General features: G+C 44.1%; 1 protein-coding gene across 2 annotated transcripts in view; it reads left to right on the top strand.

Moving 5' to 3' along the window:
- The window catches only part of Ltn1 (E3 ubiquitin-protein ligase listerin), a 41,073-nt gene that overhangs the window by 4,372 nt on the left and 15,924 nt on the right, over positions 1-20,777 (top strand). Inside the window, exons 5-16 of one of the 2 annotated variants that reach the window (XM_077631294.1) lie at positions 433-485; positions 1,305-1,482; positions 2,639-2,809; positions 3,475-3,665; positions 4,730-4,877; positions 6,499-7,254; positions 9,885-10,089; positions 11,950-12,098; positions 12,188-12,272; positions 13,056-13,206; positions 15,333-15,507; positions 20,398-20,649. In XM_077631294.1, the coding sequence (XP_077487420.1) occupies positions 433-485; positions 1,305-1,482; positions 2,639-2,809; positions 3,475-3,665; positions 4,730-4,877; positions 6,499-7,254; positions 9,885-10,089; positions 11,950-12,098; positions 12,188-12,272; positions 13,056-13,206; positions 15,333-15,507; positions 20,398-20,649 (2,514 nt within the window). Of the gene's footprint in view, positions 1-432; positions 490-1,304; positions 1,483-2,638; positions 2,810-3,474; positions 3,666-4,729; positions 4,878-6,498; positions 7,255-9,884; positions 10,090-11,949; positions 12,099-12,187; positions 12,273-13,055; positions 13,207-15,332; positions 15,508-20,397; positions 20,650-20,777 lie in introns of both variants that reach the window. The other variant, XM_077631295.1, reaches the window with a different exon arrangement.

The following is a 20,777-nucleotide window of genomic DNA, read 5'->3' as shown; positions in this document are numbered from 1 at the left end:
TTAGTTGGAACAAACTTGTACTTACTTGGGTCATGAGACTAGGTATGGAGTTGAAATCTATTATCGACCTATCCGATGCTCACTACTAGTTAGCCTACATGACGAGTTTGCTTGCATTAAATTTGTGCTTTCAACATGAAGACCTAATGCTAGCAGGCTAGCACATGAGCAGGGAAAACATAGTTGTTTGCTTTCATTAGTGGTCCAACAGTCAATGCCTGTTAAGATTGTCTCAAAAGTTCTGAATGAGAATGTTAGACGGAGATGAAGTTTAACATTCAAATAAGCAAATTTGGCATTTCCTGTTCAAATTTATCGTTCGTTGCCCTTTGCTGGCTCAACATCTTGCTATTATTAGTTCAAGTATTCTTTTTGAATCTTGAGCACAGTATCGTTATTCTTCTTTGTTTTACGGTCTCTCTTTTCTTCCAGTATATAAGTGACGTTATCCTACAACAAACGGTGGATACAGTCCCAGACTTCAAGTAAGTGCACCTGGTTTGTTGGAAGATTCTGGGTTAAAGTTACATTAATGCTTGCTGTTAAAGGGGATATTGCTTAGTAGTGGATTTATTCTGTTATTTTTGATGAGCATGACTTCCAACATGAATCTATGGTAATGAGCACTTATTTTGGTTAGTGCCACTTGTATATAGCAGCAACATAAAAACATTCTGATTGATCATAGTAGAGGAATCCTTTACAGCAATATAAGGATCATCTGTTAAACTTGGCAACCTTGCCATTAGGTATATATTTTTTTTACACATGTGCATCTTTCTTTACCACACATGGATTTTGGTCTTTTTCCGCAGTATTATTCTGTGTTTGGTTCTCGCAGTTTGCGCCTTGTGCCATATTCTGTAATTAGCCATTGCAAGTGTTTTTTTTTTTTCAAATGCTGTTGTCTAGTGGTGTTTTATGCATTTGTTTATTCAAGAATGTTTTATGTAACCCTGTTCTCACGTAATGCCTTACTTGTGAGGACCGTAAGGTGTGCAGGTGAATAAATAAATAAATAAACAAACACTTCCATGCTCTTTGTTGCACCACCGTGCAGTTGATAAACAGAAGATTCCTAGATAATCTTATGCTGTAAGCTAAGTTTGCCACATTGAAGCTCTTCAAGTCTTCCTTCATTCGTCATTGGTGAGGACATTTGTTAGCATAAACTAGTCGTGCTTACGGAGAAGAAATGGCACAGATAGATGAAACTCGCATGGGAGGAAGGGGTCAAATAAACAGCTTGGAAGCATGCCATCCATATGCCTCGTCCCATAGGTTTGTGTTTGTTTTGTCACCAGGGAGCTTTCCCAAGAAGAGCGTGAAGCTAAGTACCACAGATGGCTTTCCTGCACTTTGCTCGGCTTGAAGATGGCCCTCGAGTACCTCTCACCACTTCCCGAGTCTTCCATAAATTTGCTAGACTCCATTCTCAAAGAACCCAAGTTCTGGAAAATGGCCAAGCACAAAGAAATTACTGTGAGTGGATCATTTAACTCCTTACTACGAGTTAGACATTGGGTAGGGTTCCAGATTTTGTTTTTGTTTTTTACAGAGCTTAATGCACACAATCAAGTGGGTTTTCATAATGGCACCACAGATGAGCTACAAGAGTGGTTCTTCTATTCCTATTCTTAGTGTGAGTGCTGACAGGGGCTACTAGTAAAATAGTTCAGTATAGCCAGAATTTGTAGTATAAAATTTCTCCGCAAGCTTATGCTCAAGAAGCAAAATTTAGCCAACAAAAGAACTGCAGCCTCACCTAACCTAACCTAACCTAACCTAACCTAGAGGCTGCGAAAAAATGAGCGGCAAACGCCATTTAGGTTGGTTTTCCTGCACAGCACCACAGCACGTGGCGGTGCCAGGTGGTTTCTTCGCAGGGTGGCTTCCTTGCATTATAGCAGTGTCACATAAAAAATCTGATCCCATTTATACCACCTCCGCTCCGTGACAGTCAACGTGAGCAGAGAACGGCTGCCGGAAACTTACAACCGACCATGTCGCTGGTTCCAGGGCACTTTCAACAGGTGCGAGAGGCACAAACTGAGGCCAACCACCTGGCTACTAGTTGTTCTCGCCACTTTATCTTCTGTGGCATTGTTGGAAAATGCGAGATGATGCATGAACCGTGGCACAACTGCTTTCCACAGCACCACCAGTCTCCCGTGGAGTGCGGCAAAGCCTGCCACTTGCCATCGTAGTGCACACAGCTTGGCTCACAGGAGTACAGTATATCCGTTTTTCGACAATCCGTGCTTAATATATAAAGTACAGTAAGCATGTGTTTGTTAAATTTATTTAGGAACAGTTTGATATAGCCAATGATTCGTAGTATATGTGTTCGTTATAACGTGGTTTTAGTGTACATGAACATATTGCCCATGCACACATATTTCTGGATAAAATTTATGTTGACATATTTCCACCAGTTTTGTTGGCTCACTGTGTGAGTTCCGAGTCCTTCCTTTGCAAAAAGATAATGGTTAATGTTTTGTTCCATGCTTGTGGCATTTGAAGTTGGTGTAGTCAGTGTGTTTGTCTTGTTGGTGGACTCTAGTTTGAAAGCTACAGGGCTGTCTAAAGGCAAAAGCAGGTGAGCGTTTATGTTTTGCTGTCCTTCATTGCTATACAGGTTCGCAAGTCCTGGTACAGCCTGGTGTCGTCCCTGAGCCAAATGGAGCATGTCTGCAAGACTTACGGGGCCAAACTTTGCTCTCTCACGCTGGGCTCTTTGGCAGAGAATGATCCAACAGTGGTTGTACCCATCTGGGAGGCTGCTCTCTGTGTTGTATCAGCTGTTCAGGTAGGTGTAGCTGCAGTGAGCACTGCATTCCATGTCCTTGGTGGCAGCTTGTGCTTAGGCTGCATTTGTGGTCATTATTTTTATTGTTTTATTGGAATTTTGGCTGTTATGAGGTTTGTAGAGAAGCAAAGCAGTATGATGTAGAGAGGTATGCTTGGCTGGGGCTGCCGCTGTTTTGAAATTAAAAGTGCCAGAGATTTGCAGTACAACTGTTCATTGTTGAGGCCTTTAACATCTTCCTTCTTTGGATACTGTATGGATTATTCATGACAGGTGCACATGCAGTCAAACAGTCTCTTTCACATGGCATCCAGTTACACTAGGCATCTAATGGCAATTCTTTGTGCACATGTTTGGCAACATACTTCTAGTTGATGTTTTTTCATGTGGTGTTCAATTTCCGTAGGCATCTAATGATAATTCTTTGTGCTAATCGACACATGCTACTGTTTGACGATTCCCTATGGATATATATGCTGCATGTCTCCACTTAAGTTGGAAGTTCCCAAAAATTTACGCAGTAAAGATGTCTGTGCATGCATTTTGTGTTTATGTTGGGGCTGGTATGGCTTGGCTTGTTTGCATTTTTTGCCACAACAGCCTCAGGTTTAGTTTCGGATTGTCTTAGCATAAAAATATCTTTTTTTTTATCTTTTTGGCTTTAGGACTGTTGGACACATGTGGATGCCAGAAAAGCCGTCTTACCCCAGCTGTGGAAAGTGCTGAAGAATGGCGGCTTTGGGAGTGCTGTGCACATCTATCCGAACCTGCTTCCATTTTTGAGCCTTCTCCCCGCTGAGGTCATAGGCAGCGGTGTCCACTTTTACAAGCTGTTCTTCGACTCTTTTCGGGAGGGGTGAGTTCAGTGTTATGGCGCATTCTGCAATTTTTTACAGGCCTCTGGGAAGGCTCCTTACTTGCAGAGCTTATGTATAACATGCAGGGGGTAAAAAACCCCACCTTGTTTAGTTGTGTAATATTGTCTTTATCTTTTCTAAATCACCATGCAAAGGACCTTTTTATTTTCCTTGTGGTATTGCAGTCATCACAACTGATGGTATACGAATTGGACCAAAAAATAAAAAATAATTCTGTGCACTGCAACACCAAATCTTTAATTACAGTTTGATGAAAATTTTGCCAAAAGTATGCAAAGGTTTCCCTGAGAAAGCTGTCATTAGAGCAATATTGAAATTTTTTTTGGCAGGTGTACAAGGGCATACCTAATGGTTACTAGAACATAAATAGGATATGATTTAAAGTAACCCATGGTGCTTGCACTAATCTTGAATAATTGTAGTGCACATCAAAACTTGAGTTCATCATGGATATATTGTAAGCCATGCTCTAAAAGGTTGACATGCACATAGCATTGAGTGTCAGAAAATGTGGCCTGACAAGCATCTCTAGCCTGGCTTGATGGACTCCAAGTTGTTATTCACAAATTTAACCCAAGCAGGCGCTTTGCTTGTGAGGACAAATGAAGTCAAGTTGAATGCAATACTAGAGCTCTAGTGGGTCTCCAGAGGTGACACCTCCTGACAAAAATTGCTCCTGTCTTATCAGTATGGTGTTCCAACACTATAGTAGACAATGGAGTAGCACTATAAAGGATGACCCAGACACGAACTAGCAACTGAGAATTTATTTTTAAAAAATAATTTTGTTCAAACTTTGCTGCGTGCGCATTTTTTAGTTGCATTTTGTTGCATGATGTTTTTAAATTTTCAGTTAGTGAGTGCTCGTGTTGTCCTCCTGTGCTCATTCCTTGTCGACTGTCGTGCTAAAACATCGTGCTGAATGACCATCTACTTGTTTAATGCTATGTGCTGTTCCCTCTGATGTTTGTCAGGTGTTAATGGGCTTTGTGGCACTGTATGTAGCTGATATTGTTCCGTGTGCTTTCCTCGCTGCTTGCAGGCTGATGAGCCCAAAAGTCCAGGGCTCTGTCGCTGAGTGCAATGCTGTTATTCAAGCATTCATGGAGTGCCTTCGTTACATCCTCACACGGCACCTGGCACGGGATGAGAACGCCACCCTTGTTCGAAGTCATGTTCTACAGGAGCAGGTATCGTGTGCCCAAGCTTGAGCTAGAATGAAGCTGACGTCTCTGAAAAAATCGCCAAACTGATTTGACTGAAGCGTATGAGAAACAACTCGAAGTCCTGTATGTGGAACAGACCACTTGAAGTCACATGCTTATACAGTCAGTTCCGGACATATCAGATTATTGTTTATATCGAACAGTCAGAACATCCCCTTGAAAATCTTGTGCAAAGGTATAACACTATTCACATTGATTGATCTCCCGTTCACTATTGCGAAAAGCGCCGTGGCCGCGCAAGTGGCGCTTCTCTTAACGGCTCTGTGGTGATCACTTTTCGTGGTCGGAAACTAGTTGGATGTGCAGTCCTGCTGGCTGCGCTAAAAATCACGGGACGAGGACAACGTGGTTGCGTGAAGTAGTCTTTGGTCTCTCGTACTCATTTTCCATGCGACAAAAAGTGTGTCAGCACCATGGGTGCGATGTATTCTTGTTTCTGCTTTACAGATCAGCCCATCTGCTGCCTTTTTGTATATTTATTTATCCAGACTGCAATCCCATGGAGGTATTTTAGCAGGGTGGACATACATCCACAAAAGAAAATACTCAGATGGGGCATAACTGAAAACAATTCGAAGTTTCAGCAACATGCAATCAAGAGATAAAGCTGCAGTAATATGAAGAATGACATTACAAAACTGCGACCAAAAGGCGAAATTGCATGAAAATATTAAATAGGCGCAGTAAACGCAAGAAACACAAAGCTATAACCCATAAACCTTCAAATGAGATTCAAATAATTGCACGCATGGCTGTAATGCCTCATTATTTATAAGTTATTTCTAGATAGTAACCATCCTTTGAAAAAGTAAGTGCCTAAATGTGTTTTAATTTTGCAAAAAGGGGTTATTGTCAGATATATCGAATTATCAGTATATCGAATTATTTCGTGATCCCCTTCGAGTTTGATATATCCCGGATCGACTGTTTCATAGTGTTGTTGACTTTGCTAAGATTGCACTAATGGTAAAATTGAGTAGAAGTCGTGTGCACGCAGAGTGGGTCCTGTGCAATGTGAGAGTGGAGATACCAGTATCCTTGTACGTGTAAAGTTCATTGTTATTGTGTGCCACCATCCATCAATGGAGTGCACTAATGTTTGGGTCTTCCTGATAATGCTAGTATATTTCTGCGTGTCATGAAGCATTGTAGGATCACAGGGGAATTAACATGCGTTTGATAAGTTATTAATTTTTTTTGTTATTTATTTTCATTCATTAGATCCGAACATTATGCTTGTTGTGCTCTTCGAGAAAACCTGCCTAAATCTTCTTATTTAGTTACATCAAAGAAAAATATGCAGAAAATTGATGCAAGGGTAAAACTTATCAAAACCTGGAATTAATTTTGAATGAATTAGAGTTCTGCAAAAACTGTTGAGGCCACTGAAGTATTTTTTAAACTTGGAAGTTTATGCTAAAAAATTATTTGCTCTGTTGACATACTAAGTTCATGTTGACTTTCCTCATATGATGTGGGCTTTCTGGGGAGTGTTTTTTATTGGTTGCAGTAATACACTTTCTGTCTTTAACTTTTGTGTGAGCGCTTCTTTTTCTTCTTCTTTCCTTTTCTGTGTGAAATGCAGCTGTTGGAAGTGCTAAGAGTTTGTCTCATGGATTCCTCAAGCCGTCTGTCTGGAACGCGGCTCTACTATGAGGTTGCCAGCCTACACGCCTTCCTACTGCAGAAATTCCTTGCCAACGACACTGAGCCAGCCACCAAATTGTCTTACCAAGAGTGCCTTGAGCTTGTGTGGTGCAGGCTGTTAGAACTGAGTCTCGAGATTGTCTCACTGTCACCTTCCAACGGCACATTGCTGCGGCGACTTACAAAGCTTCTAGGTACCATTCATGCACCACCGGCAAGCCCGAGAAGCCAGATGAAGGTCACATTAGTTGCGCCCGAAGATGTGAATTCTGTAGTGCAGTTTAAGGGAAGCTCCTTGGTCCATGATGCTCGAACATCTTCCGTGGAGGCTTTTCCGGTTGCCATGACAAACACCACAAAGGTCTGTGCTGAAGTGCTGAAAAGGGCAAGGACTAACCCCGGAAGTGCTGAAAGTTTGGTGTACGTCGAAGCTACCTCGGAAATCCTGCGTGTCTCTAGCTCTGCTGCTTTCATTGAGGCAGTGCTGTGTGCAGTGGGTGTTGAGTTCAGTGCAGGAAGCAGTCCAGCCAGTGAATTTTTCAACCTGTTTCGGTCACTTGTGAGCAACGTCGCCGTGGATGGTCGGGAAGACTGCTTGGAAGAGTACTACAGGCATATTGCGAACTGCTTGCTGATTGCTTCACTTAGCACAAGTGCCACAGAAGCAGCTGAGCTCTTCAATTCTATCGCTTTGGTAAGTGTCATCACGTTTTAGTAATCCAAGGAATTGAAAAAAGAAATGAATAAAAAAAGCTTGATGTCAGTGTTTTGAAGTCGCATATTGTGCAGTGGAACTGCTTAACAGTGAATTTGTGATAGCACTGTTAAGGTATCATGTCTGCAGAGCCCATTTGGTATTCTTGCAACTCCAGTGCTCTGGAGAGGTGAAAACAAGAAGTCCACCTCACCAGCAGGCACTCAGAGCACTGGAAGTGGTTGCAGTAACACTTCCAGTGCTACTTTCCTTTTCGTTTTTCCTCTCAGCAACATAAGTCAGTCAGTCAGCACGATTGAGTAGGCCTGGTAACTTTTGAGCAAGACTGCATAGATCTTAATATTTAAGCAGTTGGAATTAAAATAAAAGGTTTCAAATATAGTTGGATGTCATTTGTAAACACATTCTCTTGGAATGAAGCTGTTTGTGGGACAAGGAATTTTTCTCTGTATAATGATTTCATAATTGTTTTATAAACTCCTTGTAGCTTTGATTCTGAACTAAAGAAGTGCTTTGATGGTTTTTTGAACAAAAGGTCACAGTAAAGGGGCTTAGGATAGGACACTCTAGATTTTATAAGTTACGATATTTAGCTCTGGGAACAAAAGGTAATGTATAAATATCTGGCTTATTCATGTGTATGGAAACAAAGTTCAGCATTCCTTATTGCAAAACAAATTCTGCCTTGTATAAATATCTGGCTTATTCATGTGTATGGAAACAAAGTTCAGCATTCCTTATTGCAAAACAAATTCTGCCTTGTGGGGATGTCCGGAACAAAGTACCTGCATTAGCCCTGTCGTCGGCAATGCCATGGCTGGTCTGGCTTGTTTTTTAAGACAAAGATCACACCATCCTCGTGTGTATTATCATGGCTGTGCACTTGTGCTTTAGTGACCAGCGTACCTGAGAGAGCTGTTCTTTCTTGGAGATTGATGGCAAGGGGTATTGAGGGTCAGGACAGAATTTTAAAGAGCAGCTAGAATACATGTTAAAAGGACCTACAACTAACCAAAAAAATGTCATCAGGTTATTGTGGAATTGAAGAGATCTTATCTCATATTGTAAGAATTGAATACTGTAATATGGAGAAAATGGGCTTTTATAATTTTCAATTTTCATTTGACATTGAAAATTGCATAAAGCAAGCTGAAGCAACGTCTTCCAATGATACCTTGCCGTTATTGGTGTTTCCTACCACATGACCACATCTTAGTGAAATATTACTTGTATGTTGTTCAGTGCATAGTGTTTTTTTCTTTTAGAGGTGTTTTTTGTATTTTATCAGTTTAGGCCCTCTTCACTGCACGCACCAACAAAAGCAGTGTTCCCTTCACATTGCTGGCTGAGTGCTTTGAGCTGTTCTTACTAGAAGCTGCCACAGTGCTTTGTATTTCTTGGTTGAAGCGCTTAACTCGGTCTACTAAAACTGTCTTCAGCGAGGTGTACGTCACTATGCCACAGCATCTTTGGTTGTGGGAACTCAAATGGATGCTGCACCATACTAAAACTGCCTTTACTGTGTAGTGGCTGGGAATATATTAGTTTTTAGCTCATCATTTTTGCCGACGTGCAATCGCTATCGCATTCCTTAATAATGGTTTCCAGCATCGGCATACATAAAAAGAGCACCTTGGCTGATAGAAGCATTTTCAGTAAAAACCTTCCACCATGTTTCTGACAGAACTATTGCAGAATTGGGCACGTTGGACTTTTAATTCAAGTTTCCAGTTGCACGGAAAAAGACTGCGTTCTTGAAAGTCAGTTGTCGGAACAATTAAACACTGCAAGGAAGGCATTTGCGCATCTGAAAAATGCTATAACTGAAGTTAATAAATGCTTCATGTGCATGCTTGCTGCTTTCTGCAGTGTATAAGTCTGCATTGAGCAAGACAGTTATGAGCCATTAGCAAATTTTTATTATTTTCCTGACCTCAAAGTTGAGAGGACCAGATATTTCTTCAGATTATGCAGTAGTGTGTTGGCATGGGCTGTCACTACAGATATAGAACTAAAAACCTGGAAGTAAGCGCACTGCAAGCTCTGCATGCAAACATGTTGGACACAAGACTTCGGAAATACTATCAAGGAGGTCTTATGGTTTTATGTGCCCACGGCGTTTCTGACTTCGCTTCTGAACTGCTCTGCCAAATGCGGCTGTCAGCAAACAGGTTGCTATGACATTCCACTATGTTGCCACAGTATGAGTCAGCTTTCTTTTATAAAATGGGATGCACTCCGGTATTACCACTGTTACAAGACTGGATGACCAGATAACATCAATAAGAAAAGAGATGCCTCTGGAGGCATGTGACATGTATAGCGGTAGCATGGAGTGCAGAGTTTTTGCCTTGAGATTTGCTATGGCAAGGATAGCAGCAGAGACATTGTGTGTGCTTTGAACTTTCTCACTTCCAAAGGAATTAAGAAATGCACCATGTTAAGGAGCCAGCACCTTGAAAGATGCCGTAAGTGTCTGGAATGGCTGCCTTGTAGGCAGTCAGGTGCTGTGCCTCTGAGCTGTGTCTTTGAAAGAATATGCCGCACCACAAAGTGCAATTCCCTTTCTGTTTTTCTTGCTCATCAACTTGCATTTGATCCATTGTCAGGACAATGAACCCCTCTTAGCTGTCCTCCTGGAGAGGTCCCTGGATTGCTGGAGGAGCCACACGGGCATTCAGGAGTGGCTCAGAAGCAACAGTCTGGCTGAGAAGCTGCTGCAGCTGTCGCAGAAGCTGGTCCCGAGTTCCTCTTCAGAGTCGGAGCTGGTCTGGAGGTCCCTTCGTGCAAGTCTAGAGATGGGCAACCTCTCCGGTAACAGTGGCATGCATTTTATTCAGAGCTTGCATTTGACTCAACTCCTTAAAAGGGCAGGCATATAAAATGCCACTTTACATTGCTTTATTCAGTGATTTATTAGCATGGTAGCGTTAAGAGCTCGTGTCGCAGAAAATCTGGTGTTGGCGTCATAGTTGTTGATCGTGAGCGAAAAATCCGCAAGAAATCCCCAGAGAAGCAACCTAGGAGTTAGGTGGGCCACCTAGATCACATAATCTTGTGGTGACATCACAACTTGCCCACCGGATTGCGAGCAAACTGACCACTGTGGCAGGTGGCAGTTGATTTAATGATTGTTCGTGAGAGGTTGCTCACGAAGAGCAACATGGGTCGCACAAGCCCCACCAGTGGCAGCACCTCCCATCTCAAGGCAGCTGCACATTGCTTAACCGCTCCCAGGCATCTATGAATGTTAAGTACTCTTTGGCTTTATGGGGCTTAACGCCCCAAGGCAACTCAGGCTATGAGGGACATGAATGTTAAGTATAGAATGACCAGTCTGCATATGTAGGCATTAGCCCACTAAAGCTATCGCGTCATATCCATAAGGTGGAGCTTGAGTGTCCCCTCCAATTTTTTTTTTTTTGCATCTAGAACATTAGCGATGCATTTGCTAATGGTATAATGTAATTGGCAGTTTCCAAGCACAAAGTGCTATTGGTTCTAGTTGCCATGAGTTTGGGAAGCCTTGTGATGTTGCATACAGTTGGACATCATCTCTTCAGAGGCAGTGGCATCTATGTTGTGTTGACGCCTTTTCAGCTGAGAGGTATGCTTTATGCATGTTATTCTCAGCTCCCTTAACCATGTTGGCAATAAAAACCATCAAAGGTGAAAAGGATTCCAATTGTTCATTCGGTGCCTTGTTTTTTGTGGAGTGTTAGGCATTGGGATCAGTGGGAAGGAAAGAAAGAAATGATTTGTGTTCTTCAGACAGTACTTGACATTGGACACTATTGTGTAAAGGGGAATTAACTTTGTTGGGAGCTTCGATTTGAAGGTTTTCTTACAAATGCCATCACACAAAACATTTTCTTCTTAACGTGAGTTTCTTGAAGGATGGCCTGAACTTTTTTCACAACATAACACATCACTTTCCCCTCGAAAGACGCACCTTCTTTCCGCTGCATAAATCGCTCACGAAGACCCAGGAGACCACCTGGCTTCGCTTGTATACCCATTCCCACCCCAACCCGGCGGTACTTTCGGTCATGTACCCCGGGCAGTGCCCCCCCCAATGTTAGCAAGTGCAACGACAGAGCCACTCTAGACCATATCCTGTGGAACTGTTCGAAAGATCCGCCTCCTCCAGGCCTAATTCAGCTCCTAACTTTCGAGCAGTGGGAGCTCTTGCTGCTCAGCTGCGAGCCAACGAGGTCGCCGTAAGCCACGGGCTGACGGCCATCTAGTGCGACCAACACCTCACCTTAAACCGCTTTCTGCCGGCAAATAAATGTTTTCCGATCCAATCCAATCTTTTTAACGTGATAGCATTAGATGCCCCATGGGGCCAAAATGTGTCATCGGTCATAATATTCATCCCTTGGCTGTATGGAAATGACGTCACCAGATCCGATAATTTCCATTGGCTAGAGGGAAGGGACATCACCAGGCAGTAAGTGATGTCACTTCCTGTAAAGGCATCAACAGCTTCTATTACTATCACATTGCCAACGCATTAGATAATTAGTTGTTCCTGTGAACTTTATTGCTTTTCTGCAGTTCTGCTATTCTGCAGCTTTATATTGCTTTCATCAAATGTTATGTGCAGCCATTATGATAGCAGACAGCTGTAGGTACACAGTGTAATATTATCTCTATGTATATTTTTTGTAGACCCTCTGATTTCACTGTCCAACCTGAGCAGCATCCTCAGCACACTCCGAAAGACACTGCAGAATTTCACACAGGTGGAAGGACAAGAGCTCCTCAAGGCAGTCGACTTCGTTTGTGAAATTACGAATACACTTTTTTCAAGCTACGAGGTGAGTTTAAGCAGTTCAAGTCACTTCTGTAGTTCCTTTTCGTGGCATCTATAGTGTGTGAGTTGCATGCTGCCTTTCTTTTCATCTAGGGATGTTGCAACCTGCCTGAGTCAGAAGAGTTTGTCTACGCTCTGTTTCTCATCGACTGTCAGAGCACCCTGTCATCAACGCCAGGTGTGTGTGTGCACAATTATCTAGCTTTGCATCTCATTAATCCATGAATAAGGGATAAGGTGGCTGCAGCTGCCAAAGAACCGGGTTAATTGGAGAGATATGGTAGAGGCCTTTGCCTTGCAGTGGCCGCAGTCAGGGTGTTGATGATGGTGAATCCATAGTCTATGACTAGTAGAATAAGGGTTGGATAGAGTAGGGTTGGGCAGACACTCCCAGGTCATGAATAACAGTTTACCAACATTCCTCAAGGGGAAAGTACAGAATAGGTGAGCTTTAACTGTACTTGCCAATGTGGCCTAAACTTGGAGGCTAACGAAAAAGCTTTAAATTAAATTGAGGACAGTGTAGCAAGCTGTAGAAAGAAAAATGAGACGGGTAAGGCTGAAAGCATGGGTTAGGGAACAGGCTTGGATTAGTGATTATTTAGTTGAAAAAGAAGAGGAGATAAACACTAGTGGGATATGTAATCTGTAGAGCAGATAACTGATGGTAAATTAAGCTAAATAAGTGGATTCCAAGAAAAGGTGAACACACAGGGGGGCTGCAGAGAGTCGGTTCAGGAAATCAGGTTAAGAAATTTGGGGGTAGAGCAGTCGCAGCTGTCATAGGACAGAGCTGATTAGCGACCAATGGGAGAGGCCTTTGTTCTACAGTGATCGTAATCGGTGTGGTGATGACAATGATAATGAATCTATTTGCAGCAAGCTGCTATTGCTTGCAACTCTTCATGCTGTGTTGACATGAACAAAGCTTATATATTTTGTTGCTGTTGTTCATCGTCAGAGACGCAGGAGAGAGTTCGTTCCTCGTGGCAACAAGGGATCTCCATGATCGTCAAAGCAAGAGGTGGATTTTTGGCACCAGGGGGACTTCTCCACAAGATTGCATCCATGTTGAACACCATGCTGCTCACCCGCCTTTCCAGTGAGAAGCGGTGAGCCATGCTTAAAAGTTACCCCAAGTAATTTTTGTCCTACCTTCAATGACATTTCCTCATCTTCCTAGCAAGACCATACACCGTTTAAATTGACTTCATTTGAACTTTCCAATATTGGAGCTCGTGTTTTGGTCCTCTCAACATCAAATGTTTCAAAAAGGCTCCTTGTAATTCAAACTTTGCATTATCCCAACAAATTATCATTTTCATTTGAATTTGCTATATCAAGGGTTCACTGTATTTTGTTCATCGGGCTTCATATTTCTAGAGAGCCATCTTTCTTTACATTCTGTGGAATTATTGCGGCTGCTGTGATGGGAGGAAATCATCCTTTCTGTACACCCATTTTGCAGAATGCTGCTAGTAGAATGAACCTTTCATGAGCTCTCATTATGTTCAAGGATTTCATATTTGCACCTTAACTTTTTAATGTGGCGGAGTTATGGCTCCACCAAACTAAATCCAAAAGTTTGCTGGGATAAGGTGACTGCAGCTGACACAGGACGTGGTTAATAGGAGGGATGTAGGAGAGAGACCTTTGTCCTGCAGTGGACGTAGTTATCTGATAATGTTGATGGAGTTCTGACTCTTATAGTGGGGACATACAGTGGCTTGACACATGGATAGATTAATTATTTTGTTAATGATGATGTCCATGTTGCTCACCATGCACATTTATATACTCATAATTAGTTTTCTTAACTCGTATCATAACTCTTTAATCTTGGCGTATTCCTTTCAACATTATCAGCCGACGGAATCAATGATGAACAGAGGGGCTTGAAATCACGGGGGGAAGAGTTAAAAGCTCGTTCGCTTGAATGCACTGCTGTTTGACGATCTTATTAACTAAACTTTAACAAAAAGCCTATGCCCACCCCGAAAGGTGTATATAGCTGCTGCCCATGTAGGCCTGGAAGAAGACAGAAGAAGATGTGAAACAGTTCTTAATAAGAAAAAAAAATTAGCCTCAGCAGAATACATGCGCTTCTATGGGAACATTTGTAAGAAGTAACAGGACTTGTCGGGGGAGGCAAAGAAGAAGGTTGGCTCGACAGAATACATGGGCTTGTATTTGGAGCTCCTGTTCTAATTTGCAAACGAATCCTTATACTGGGTGACCCACTTAAATGCAACCAAATTTTTAAAATTGGTGGAGTGTCCTAGATGAGTGAAACCGACTTAGTGCTGTCGAAAGTTGTGTGGCTTAGCCTGCAGGATTTCTGTTATTCTAAAAAGTTTGTTAACAAAAGACTAACTAGCTAACTTTTTAAATACTGGCTTCAGGGGAAAAATGCCAATATGAGCGTTGTAGATCACCTTGGAAAACAGCTGGCAGAAGTATTTGCAAGAAGGCACCACTCACATAGCTTTATTACCACCCCTTAAATAGAGCGCATGAAGTTCAAAATCTGCCACTTGACAGTGGTGCTACTCCAGCTCACCAAGACGTGCTGTGAGAGAAAAAAAAACCTGCTTACCTCTGAATGCTGTCTCCGACAGGACTTTCCGTTAGCACTGGGCATGGGATATTAGGTAAGCAAATTACATTCTAAATACTGTATCACATCGACGGTGCTCAGCCAGCCCTCGGCGTAGCACCTTCAAATGGTAGATTTTGAATTTCGCATGCTTTCATTAAGGACCAATAAAAAAACTATGTGATTGATACCTTGATGCAAACATTTCAGCTGGCTGTTTTTCAAGGTGATTTACAACTTCAAAAAAAATTTACACTTTTTTTTCCCAAAGCCAGTATTTAAAAAGTTTGCAAGTTGGTATTAACAGGTTAACTAATACTGCAGAATTAAGAAAATACTGCAGACTAGGTTGCACGACTTTTTATTAGGAAGCTTTTTATTAGGAAAGTTTCCTTCTAGGAAACTTGCTCCTTTTCAGAAACTTGGTTACATTCAGCTAAGATGCCTGGTATACAAACTCGGCTTGCTTCTTTGTTATGCGTTGATGGTCATCCTACAGTTTCCCTTGCAGGTGCAGCTCATGGAGGCCCCAGAAATTCCAAGCATTTAGAATGCCTTTGGGACTTGTCAAAGAGATAGGCAATTTTCATGAATTTGCGTCAGTTACGCTCATCCATTTGCTGTTGTGCTCTCTTCTAACAGGCAAGGATTGGTGAGATGCTGCTGCCGTTTTCTGGAGAGCATCTTTGCTGCCATCCCTAAGGAGGAGCAGGATCCCGTGGCCCTGTTGCTTGACCCGACCGTCTCACTGGTCCTTGAATCCATCCTGCCCACGTCGCAGCAGTGGGAGAAGCTTGTGCAAAACACGTGTCTCTCCGTAAGTGCTGTGTGCTGGCCTGCTTCTTTGCGGTGCAGTTCCGCTTGCTTTCACTTTGCTGAAGCACCAAGAGGCAGACTTAATCATGCAGGGGCGTCAGAGACGTTAGCCATTTGGCGGTCGCTGCCAAACATGTATGGTGGTGCAGGCGCATTCCACATGGCCGCTGCCATACGAGTATGCAGTCGATTGTGTGTTCAAAAGTTCATGCCATGATTAAAATAGAAGGTTTTGGGGAGATGGCACCATCTCTAGAGACTTAAAAAAATTGTTTTGTTTGTGCTTCTGTCTTGGGGAAGGAAATAAAAACTAAATTTTGCTTTGCTTAGCGCTTCGCATGGTTTATGATCTGGCAGTAGTGTGGTTTCGGTTTCTCTGCACCTGATTTTTATATTGATTAGTGCTTTGCTTGGTTTAGAGCCGAATCATGATATAATGAGCATGGATGATAAGGGAGTAATTACTCATTGGCATCCACCCATGCCCAACCGTATACAGTCGAACCCGGATATATCGAACCCGCATATTTCGAATTATTGGCTATATCGAACACACAGATTACCCCCTTGAAAATACTATGTAAAAGTATAGGACAATTGCGTAGTATATCGAATTCCATTTTCGTTGGACATTCGATATATTGAACGGTGCGCTGCGCCGCGCCCCTGGAAGGTGCGCTTTTCCCAAAGACATTCGTGTCCGGTCCTCAGAGGTAAACTTTTCCGCAGAGTCAGTCAGCAGGCTCCTCCTCTGCGCATGCGCGGCCGTCGCCTAGCGACGGAGACGCAGAGCCTTTCCCCCGTTCTTGCGCCCCACCGGCGCGAGCTCTCTCGCTCCTCCTCTACCGCCGGCGTGTGCATTGGGCAAGGGCATTGGAGCTCAGTGCGCGGCATGGAGACGCGGCGACGTTTCCAAGCCATGCTTCCTGGGAAAAGGGAGAGAGAGAGAGTGAAGGGTCGGCACGGTCGCTCGTGGGCCAGGGGAGACGAGAGAGCCAGAGAGGGATCAAAAAACGAACATAGCGCCTTCGACGGCATATTCCGCCGATCTTTTTCCCCGCTCTCTTCTTTCTTTTCCCTTTGTCGTTCCTTCGCAGCCCCGTTGACTGTCGCTCGAACAGGCTTAGCTCGGACTGCTCCATCTGCACATCGTGCGTGTTGTTGTGCGTACCTCTGTTTCAACGTGCCGTGTGTAGCGTGTGTGATTGCAGTCATCTGGTGAGCTATGGCATCCGCGGACATAAAAAAGAGGAAGAATCTGGACTTTGCAAGAAAGCTTGAAGTAATCCGGCGTGTCGAGAATGGAGAAAAGAAGTCCTCCGTGGCAGACGCATTCGGCATTCCGCGGAGTACTTTAAGGACGTTGTTAAAAAACAAGCAGGACATCAAGCTTAAAGCAGGTGAGGAAAGTCGCTCGAGAGCGTGTCGTGTGCGCCCTGCTGCTTTTGACAAAGTGGAGAAGGCACTCTACACGTGGTTTCTTGAAATCCGAGCGAAAAATATTCCCGTGGATGGCCCGACCTTAATCGAAAAGGCCAAATCGTTTGCTACGGCTCTTGGCGAAGAGAACTTTTGCGGTGGCACTGGATGGCTGCAACGGTTTAAAAACCGCCACGGCATTGTAGGAAAGGCCATTTCAGGCGAAAGTGGGGCTGTCAGCAGCCAGGAGATGCAGCAGTGGCTTTCTGAGGAGTGGCTGAAGATCACTGAGAAGTTTTTGCCTGCAGTAATCTTCAATGCAGACGAAACTGGTCTCTTTCGGCAAATGTTGCCGAATAAGACACTCGCTCTTCGTGGAACCACATGCCACGGTGGTAAAATGAGCAAAGTGCGTGTGTCGGTGCTGCTTGCAGCCAACATGGACGGCTCGTGCAAGCTACGGCCATTCGTGATCGGGAAGAGCAAGTCACCGCGCTGCTTCAAGAACTGTAAACAGCTTCCCATCCGCTACGGCTGTAATAGGAAGGCCTGGATGACACGTCAACTTTTTGTTGAATGGCTGCAGGCTTGGGACGCTGAGTTGGGCAAGTCGGGCCGCCGAGTTTGCCTTCTGGTAGACAACTGTTCGGCCCATCAAACAACTTGCAAGTTGCAGCACATCGAATTGAAGTTTCTCCCGCCGACACCACAGCGAGACTGCAGCCCCTCGACCAGGGTATCATAAAGGCATTCAAGGTAGGCTATCGGAAGCGACTTATTCAACGGCTCCTCATAAACCTCCGCATGGGAACCGATCTCAAGATTGACCTGCTTGGCGCGATCCAGATGATTATCGGCGCTTGGGGCGACGTGAAGCAGGCCACAGTAGCCAACTGTTTTGGCAAGGCAGGCCTTGAAGTGGCCAGAGATGAATGTCCGGAAGCTTTAGATGACGATGAGTGTTTGGAGGACGCGTTCCGCGACTTGTCCAATTTTTCCGGCACCGTCCCGCCCGAAGTTACTGTTGATGACTTCATTAACGCTGACAGCGAAGTTCAAGCGGTAGCCGACCTCGCTGATGAGGACATTGTGGCCGGAATAGCTGGCGTTCAAGACAGCGATTCCAGCGACAACGAGGGCAACTGTGTTTTCGAAGAAACGCGTCCGTGCACAGCCACTGAACTGGCGTCAGCGTTCAGCCTGATTCGGCGCTGTTGCGGCGAAATGGAAGGCACTGGGCTCTCGCACCTAGACAGTCTCGAGAAGATTGAAACTAGTGTTTTAAACTTCATTTCCCAGAGGAAAAAGCAGCCCAAAATTAGTGATTTTTTTTCCGTGAAATAAAGCGCTTTCATATTGTGTGCACATGCTATGTGATTCGCGGCTGTTCCAATTGGTAAGCCACAATTTTTTATGATCGCGAGTGCTTTTTTGGCCTATATCTGTATATCGAATTTTCGCTATATCGAACTATTTTCCGATCCCCGTCGAATTCGATATATCCGGGTTCGACTGTAACTACAAAGGAAAGCTATATAGCTTCCACAGAAAGTTTATAGGCCCTGTGGCTTGGGTGCCCATCTCTGCTGTGGTAGGTGGTTGGTTTGAAACCACCTGCCAGGCACCCACTGGTAAAAATGAGTACAAACTTCCCCTGGCCTGACGCCCGGCTTTATTCAGGAGTGTGTGCTTGGGAGAAGCTCCGTAAACCTCGCGCGTTAAGCCCAGTTTCGAACGACCTCGTAGCCTGCTAAAGGTGGTACCCTGTTGGCCAGTGCGCCATGGCCTTGATGCGCTATCACTAGGCACTTGCATTTTATTTTTTATTCATGCCCTAGCACAACGGCCTCCTGTCCTCCTCCGTAAGGACAAAGCAGCCCTTGTGCACGGCGATCGCAGCATCAGCAGTCCAGCTCCCCTCAATGCCACGGTATCTCTTTGGGGGCGCCTCCCCCTCACGCAAGACGCACACACCGTCGCCTGCAGTTCTGAGTCAGAACGCACAACTGTTGCCGAAACTTGATCTGCTGGCACACAGCAGCATCAGCAGCAGTCATCTGGACAAACACATTCCAAATGTGTTGGTCTATGTTGGTGCAACACTGTTCCCACTTTCAGTTATTGATAAATTGGCTCTCGCCCTACCATAAGCTAGACGTTCTAGTTAGCTTGGTTTATAGAGCAACTGCTCCAATGAAGCGGTGGTCTTGGGTTCGAACCTCTGATCAGGATGAATTTTTCTTTAACGAAGAAATTTATTTAGAAGCTATTCAGCTTTTGTTTGTAGATGTATGGCTGTGCTTGGGCGAATGCCAATGAGTAATTACTCTCTTATTACAAATCTACTCCATCTTAGGGGATTCCTCTAAACATTGGACCAACAATTACGGATATTGCAAATTATTGGCCTTATCGACTCCTGCTATTCTTAACAGAAATGCAGTTCTTGCTTCATACGTCAAACACAGTTGGACACACAACGGTTATCTCGAACTCTCCATTGCCAAGTGGTGCCCTATCAGATGGCTGATGGCAAGCTTCGCCATGCTGCACAAATGGCTGGTGGTGGTGCAGAAAGCATTCATGTGAAGGTTCGTCCTTTTATTTCAGCACTAGTATTCTTACCTCGCACTTGTCAGCCACACCATGGAGGCTACAGTTGTGTGTGCGGTGTGTAGGGCTGGTAGCCAGGTAGTCGGCATGCGTTTGTGCCTCTTGCACCCATCTATAGCACCTTCGAAGCAGCAGTGTGAACAGTTGTAGCCTTGGAGTGGCAGTAACCATCCTTTGCTCACATTGGTTGTCAAGGAGTTGGAAAAATGGGGCTAGCTTCTATTCTGATACATAATTTACTATAAGACATGGCTGAAATGCGAAGAAACCACCCTAGCTGGTGCTTAGCTCTTTGTTGAGCGCTGATGGTACTGTGTGGGGAATCCGGTTAACCTAACTGGCGTACAGATTTCTTGCAGTTGCCGGAATTGTTGCGAGTGCCTTCCAAACGACGTTAAAACTTCTGAAAAAGTCTCCCAGTTTCTCCAGTAAGGGTTGCTTGAATTTCCTTCCCTTCACTGATTAAATTGCGCTGCTCTTCCTTGCATTTTGGACGAAATTTTACATTGCGAATCTTGGCTATATTGAACTGTCGGGCAATTTTTTACCTGTTCGCTATAACAAAGTTTCGACTGTATTACTCAATTTATGTCAAAGTTTTCAGGACTGTGTTGTCATTTCACTGTGGCAGTGCAGTGAAAATGCTGCAATAGAGGTGATTATAGTACTGGAAAACTGTCTATGCGAATTTTTAACATTTTATGGTGAGAGCCATTATTGGGAGTCGCCCTGAACGATCGACGAAGTCACATCCGTAACCCCAAGGTGCACTTTGGCTAGCTGCATTGTCAAATTTAAATTAGGAAATTTTAAATAACTCTGCCATATCATCCACGTTTCATTTGTTCTTGTGATTCAGGAGCTGCTAGCAGTGCACCTGGAACGACCCGAGGAGCATCCGCTTTGCATCACCGAAGACTACCTCCCCAAGGAAGTGGGCAGCCAGAGCACAGACCAGGCTCATCTTGCAGATGTTGCTGGCTCCACGGAGGCAGTCTTTGATCACATGCTGACCTCCGAGTGCGATGCAGAGGCCAAGCCGCTGAAAAGCAGCAGCCTGCTCTTGAGATGTGCCCCGTTCCTCATCTTGGCCCGCTGCTTCCCCCATCGAGTGAGTGCACCTTTATTTATTTTTTTAATAAAGGCATTGGGCTGAAACTGAGGGTTACACATGCTGGTGAAATGTGACAGGGTCAGAGCACTGCCATTATTGCTTATGGGCTGATAATACCAATGTTT

This window comes from Amblyomma americanum, chromosome 7, assembly GCF_052857255.1.
Source record: "Amblyomma americanum isolate KBUSLIRL-KWMA chromosome 7, ASM5285725v1, whole genome shotgun sequence".
In the NCBI taxonomy this organism is placed as follows: Eukaryota; Metazoa; Arthropoda; class Arachnida; order Ixodida; family Ixodidae; genus Amblyomma; species Amblyomma americanum.
The sequence above is the reverse complement of the archived record's forward strand: the minus strand, read 5'-3'. Positions and strand labels throughout refer to the sequence as shown.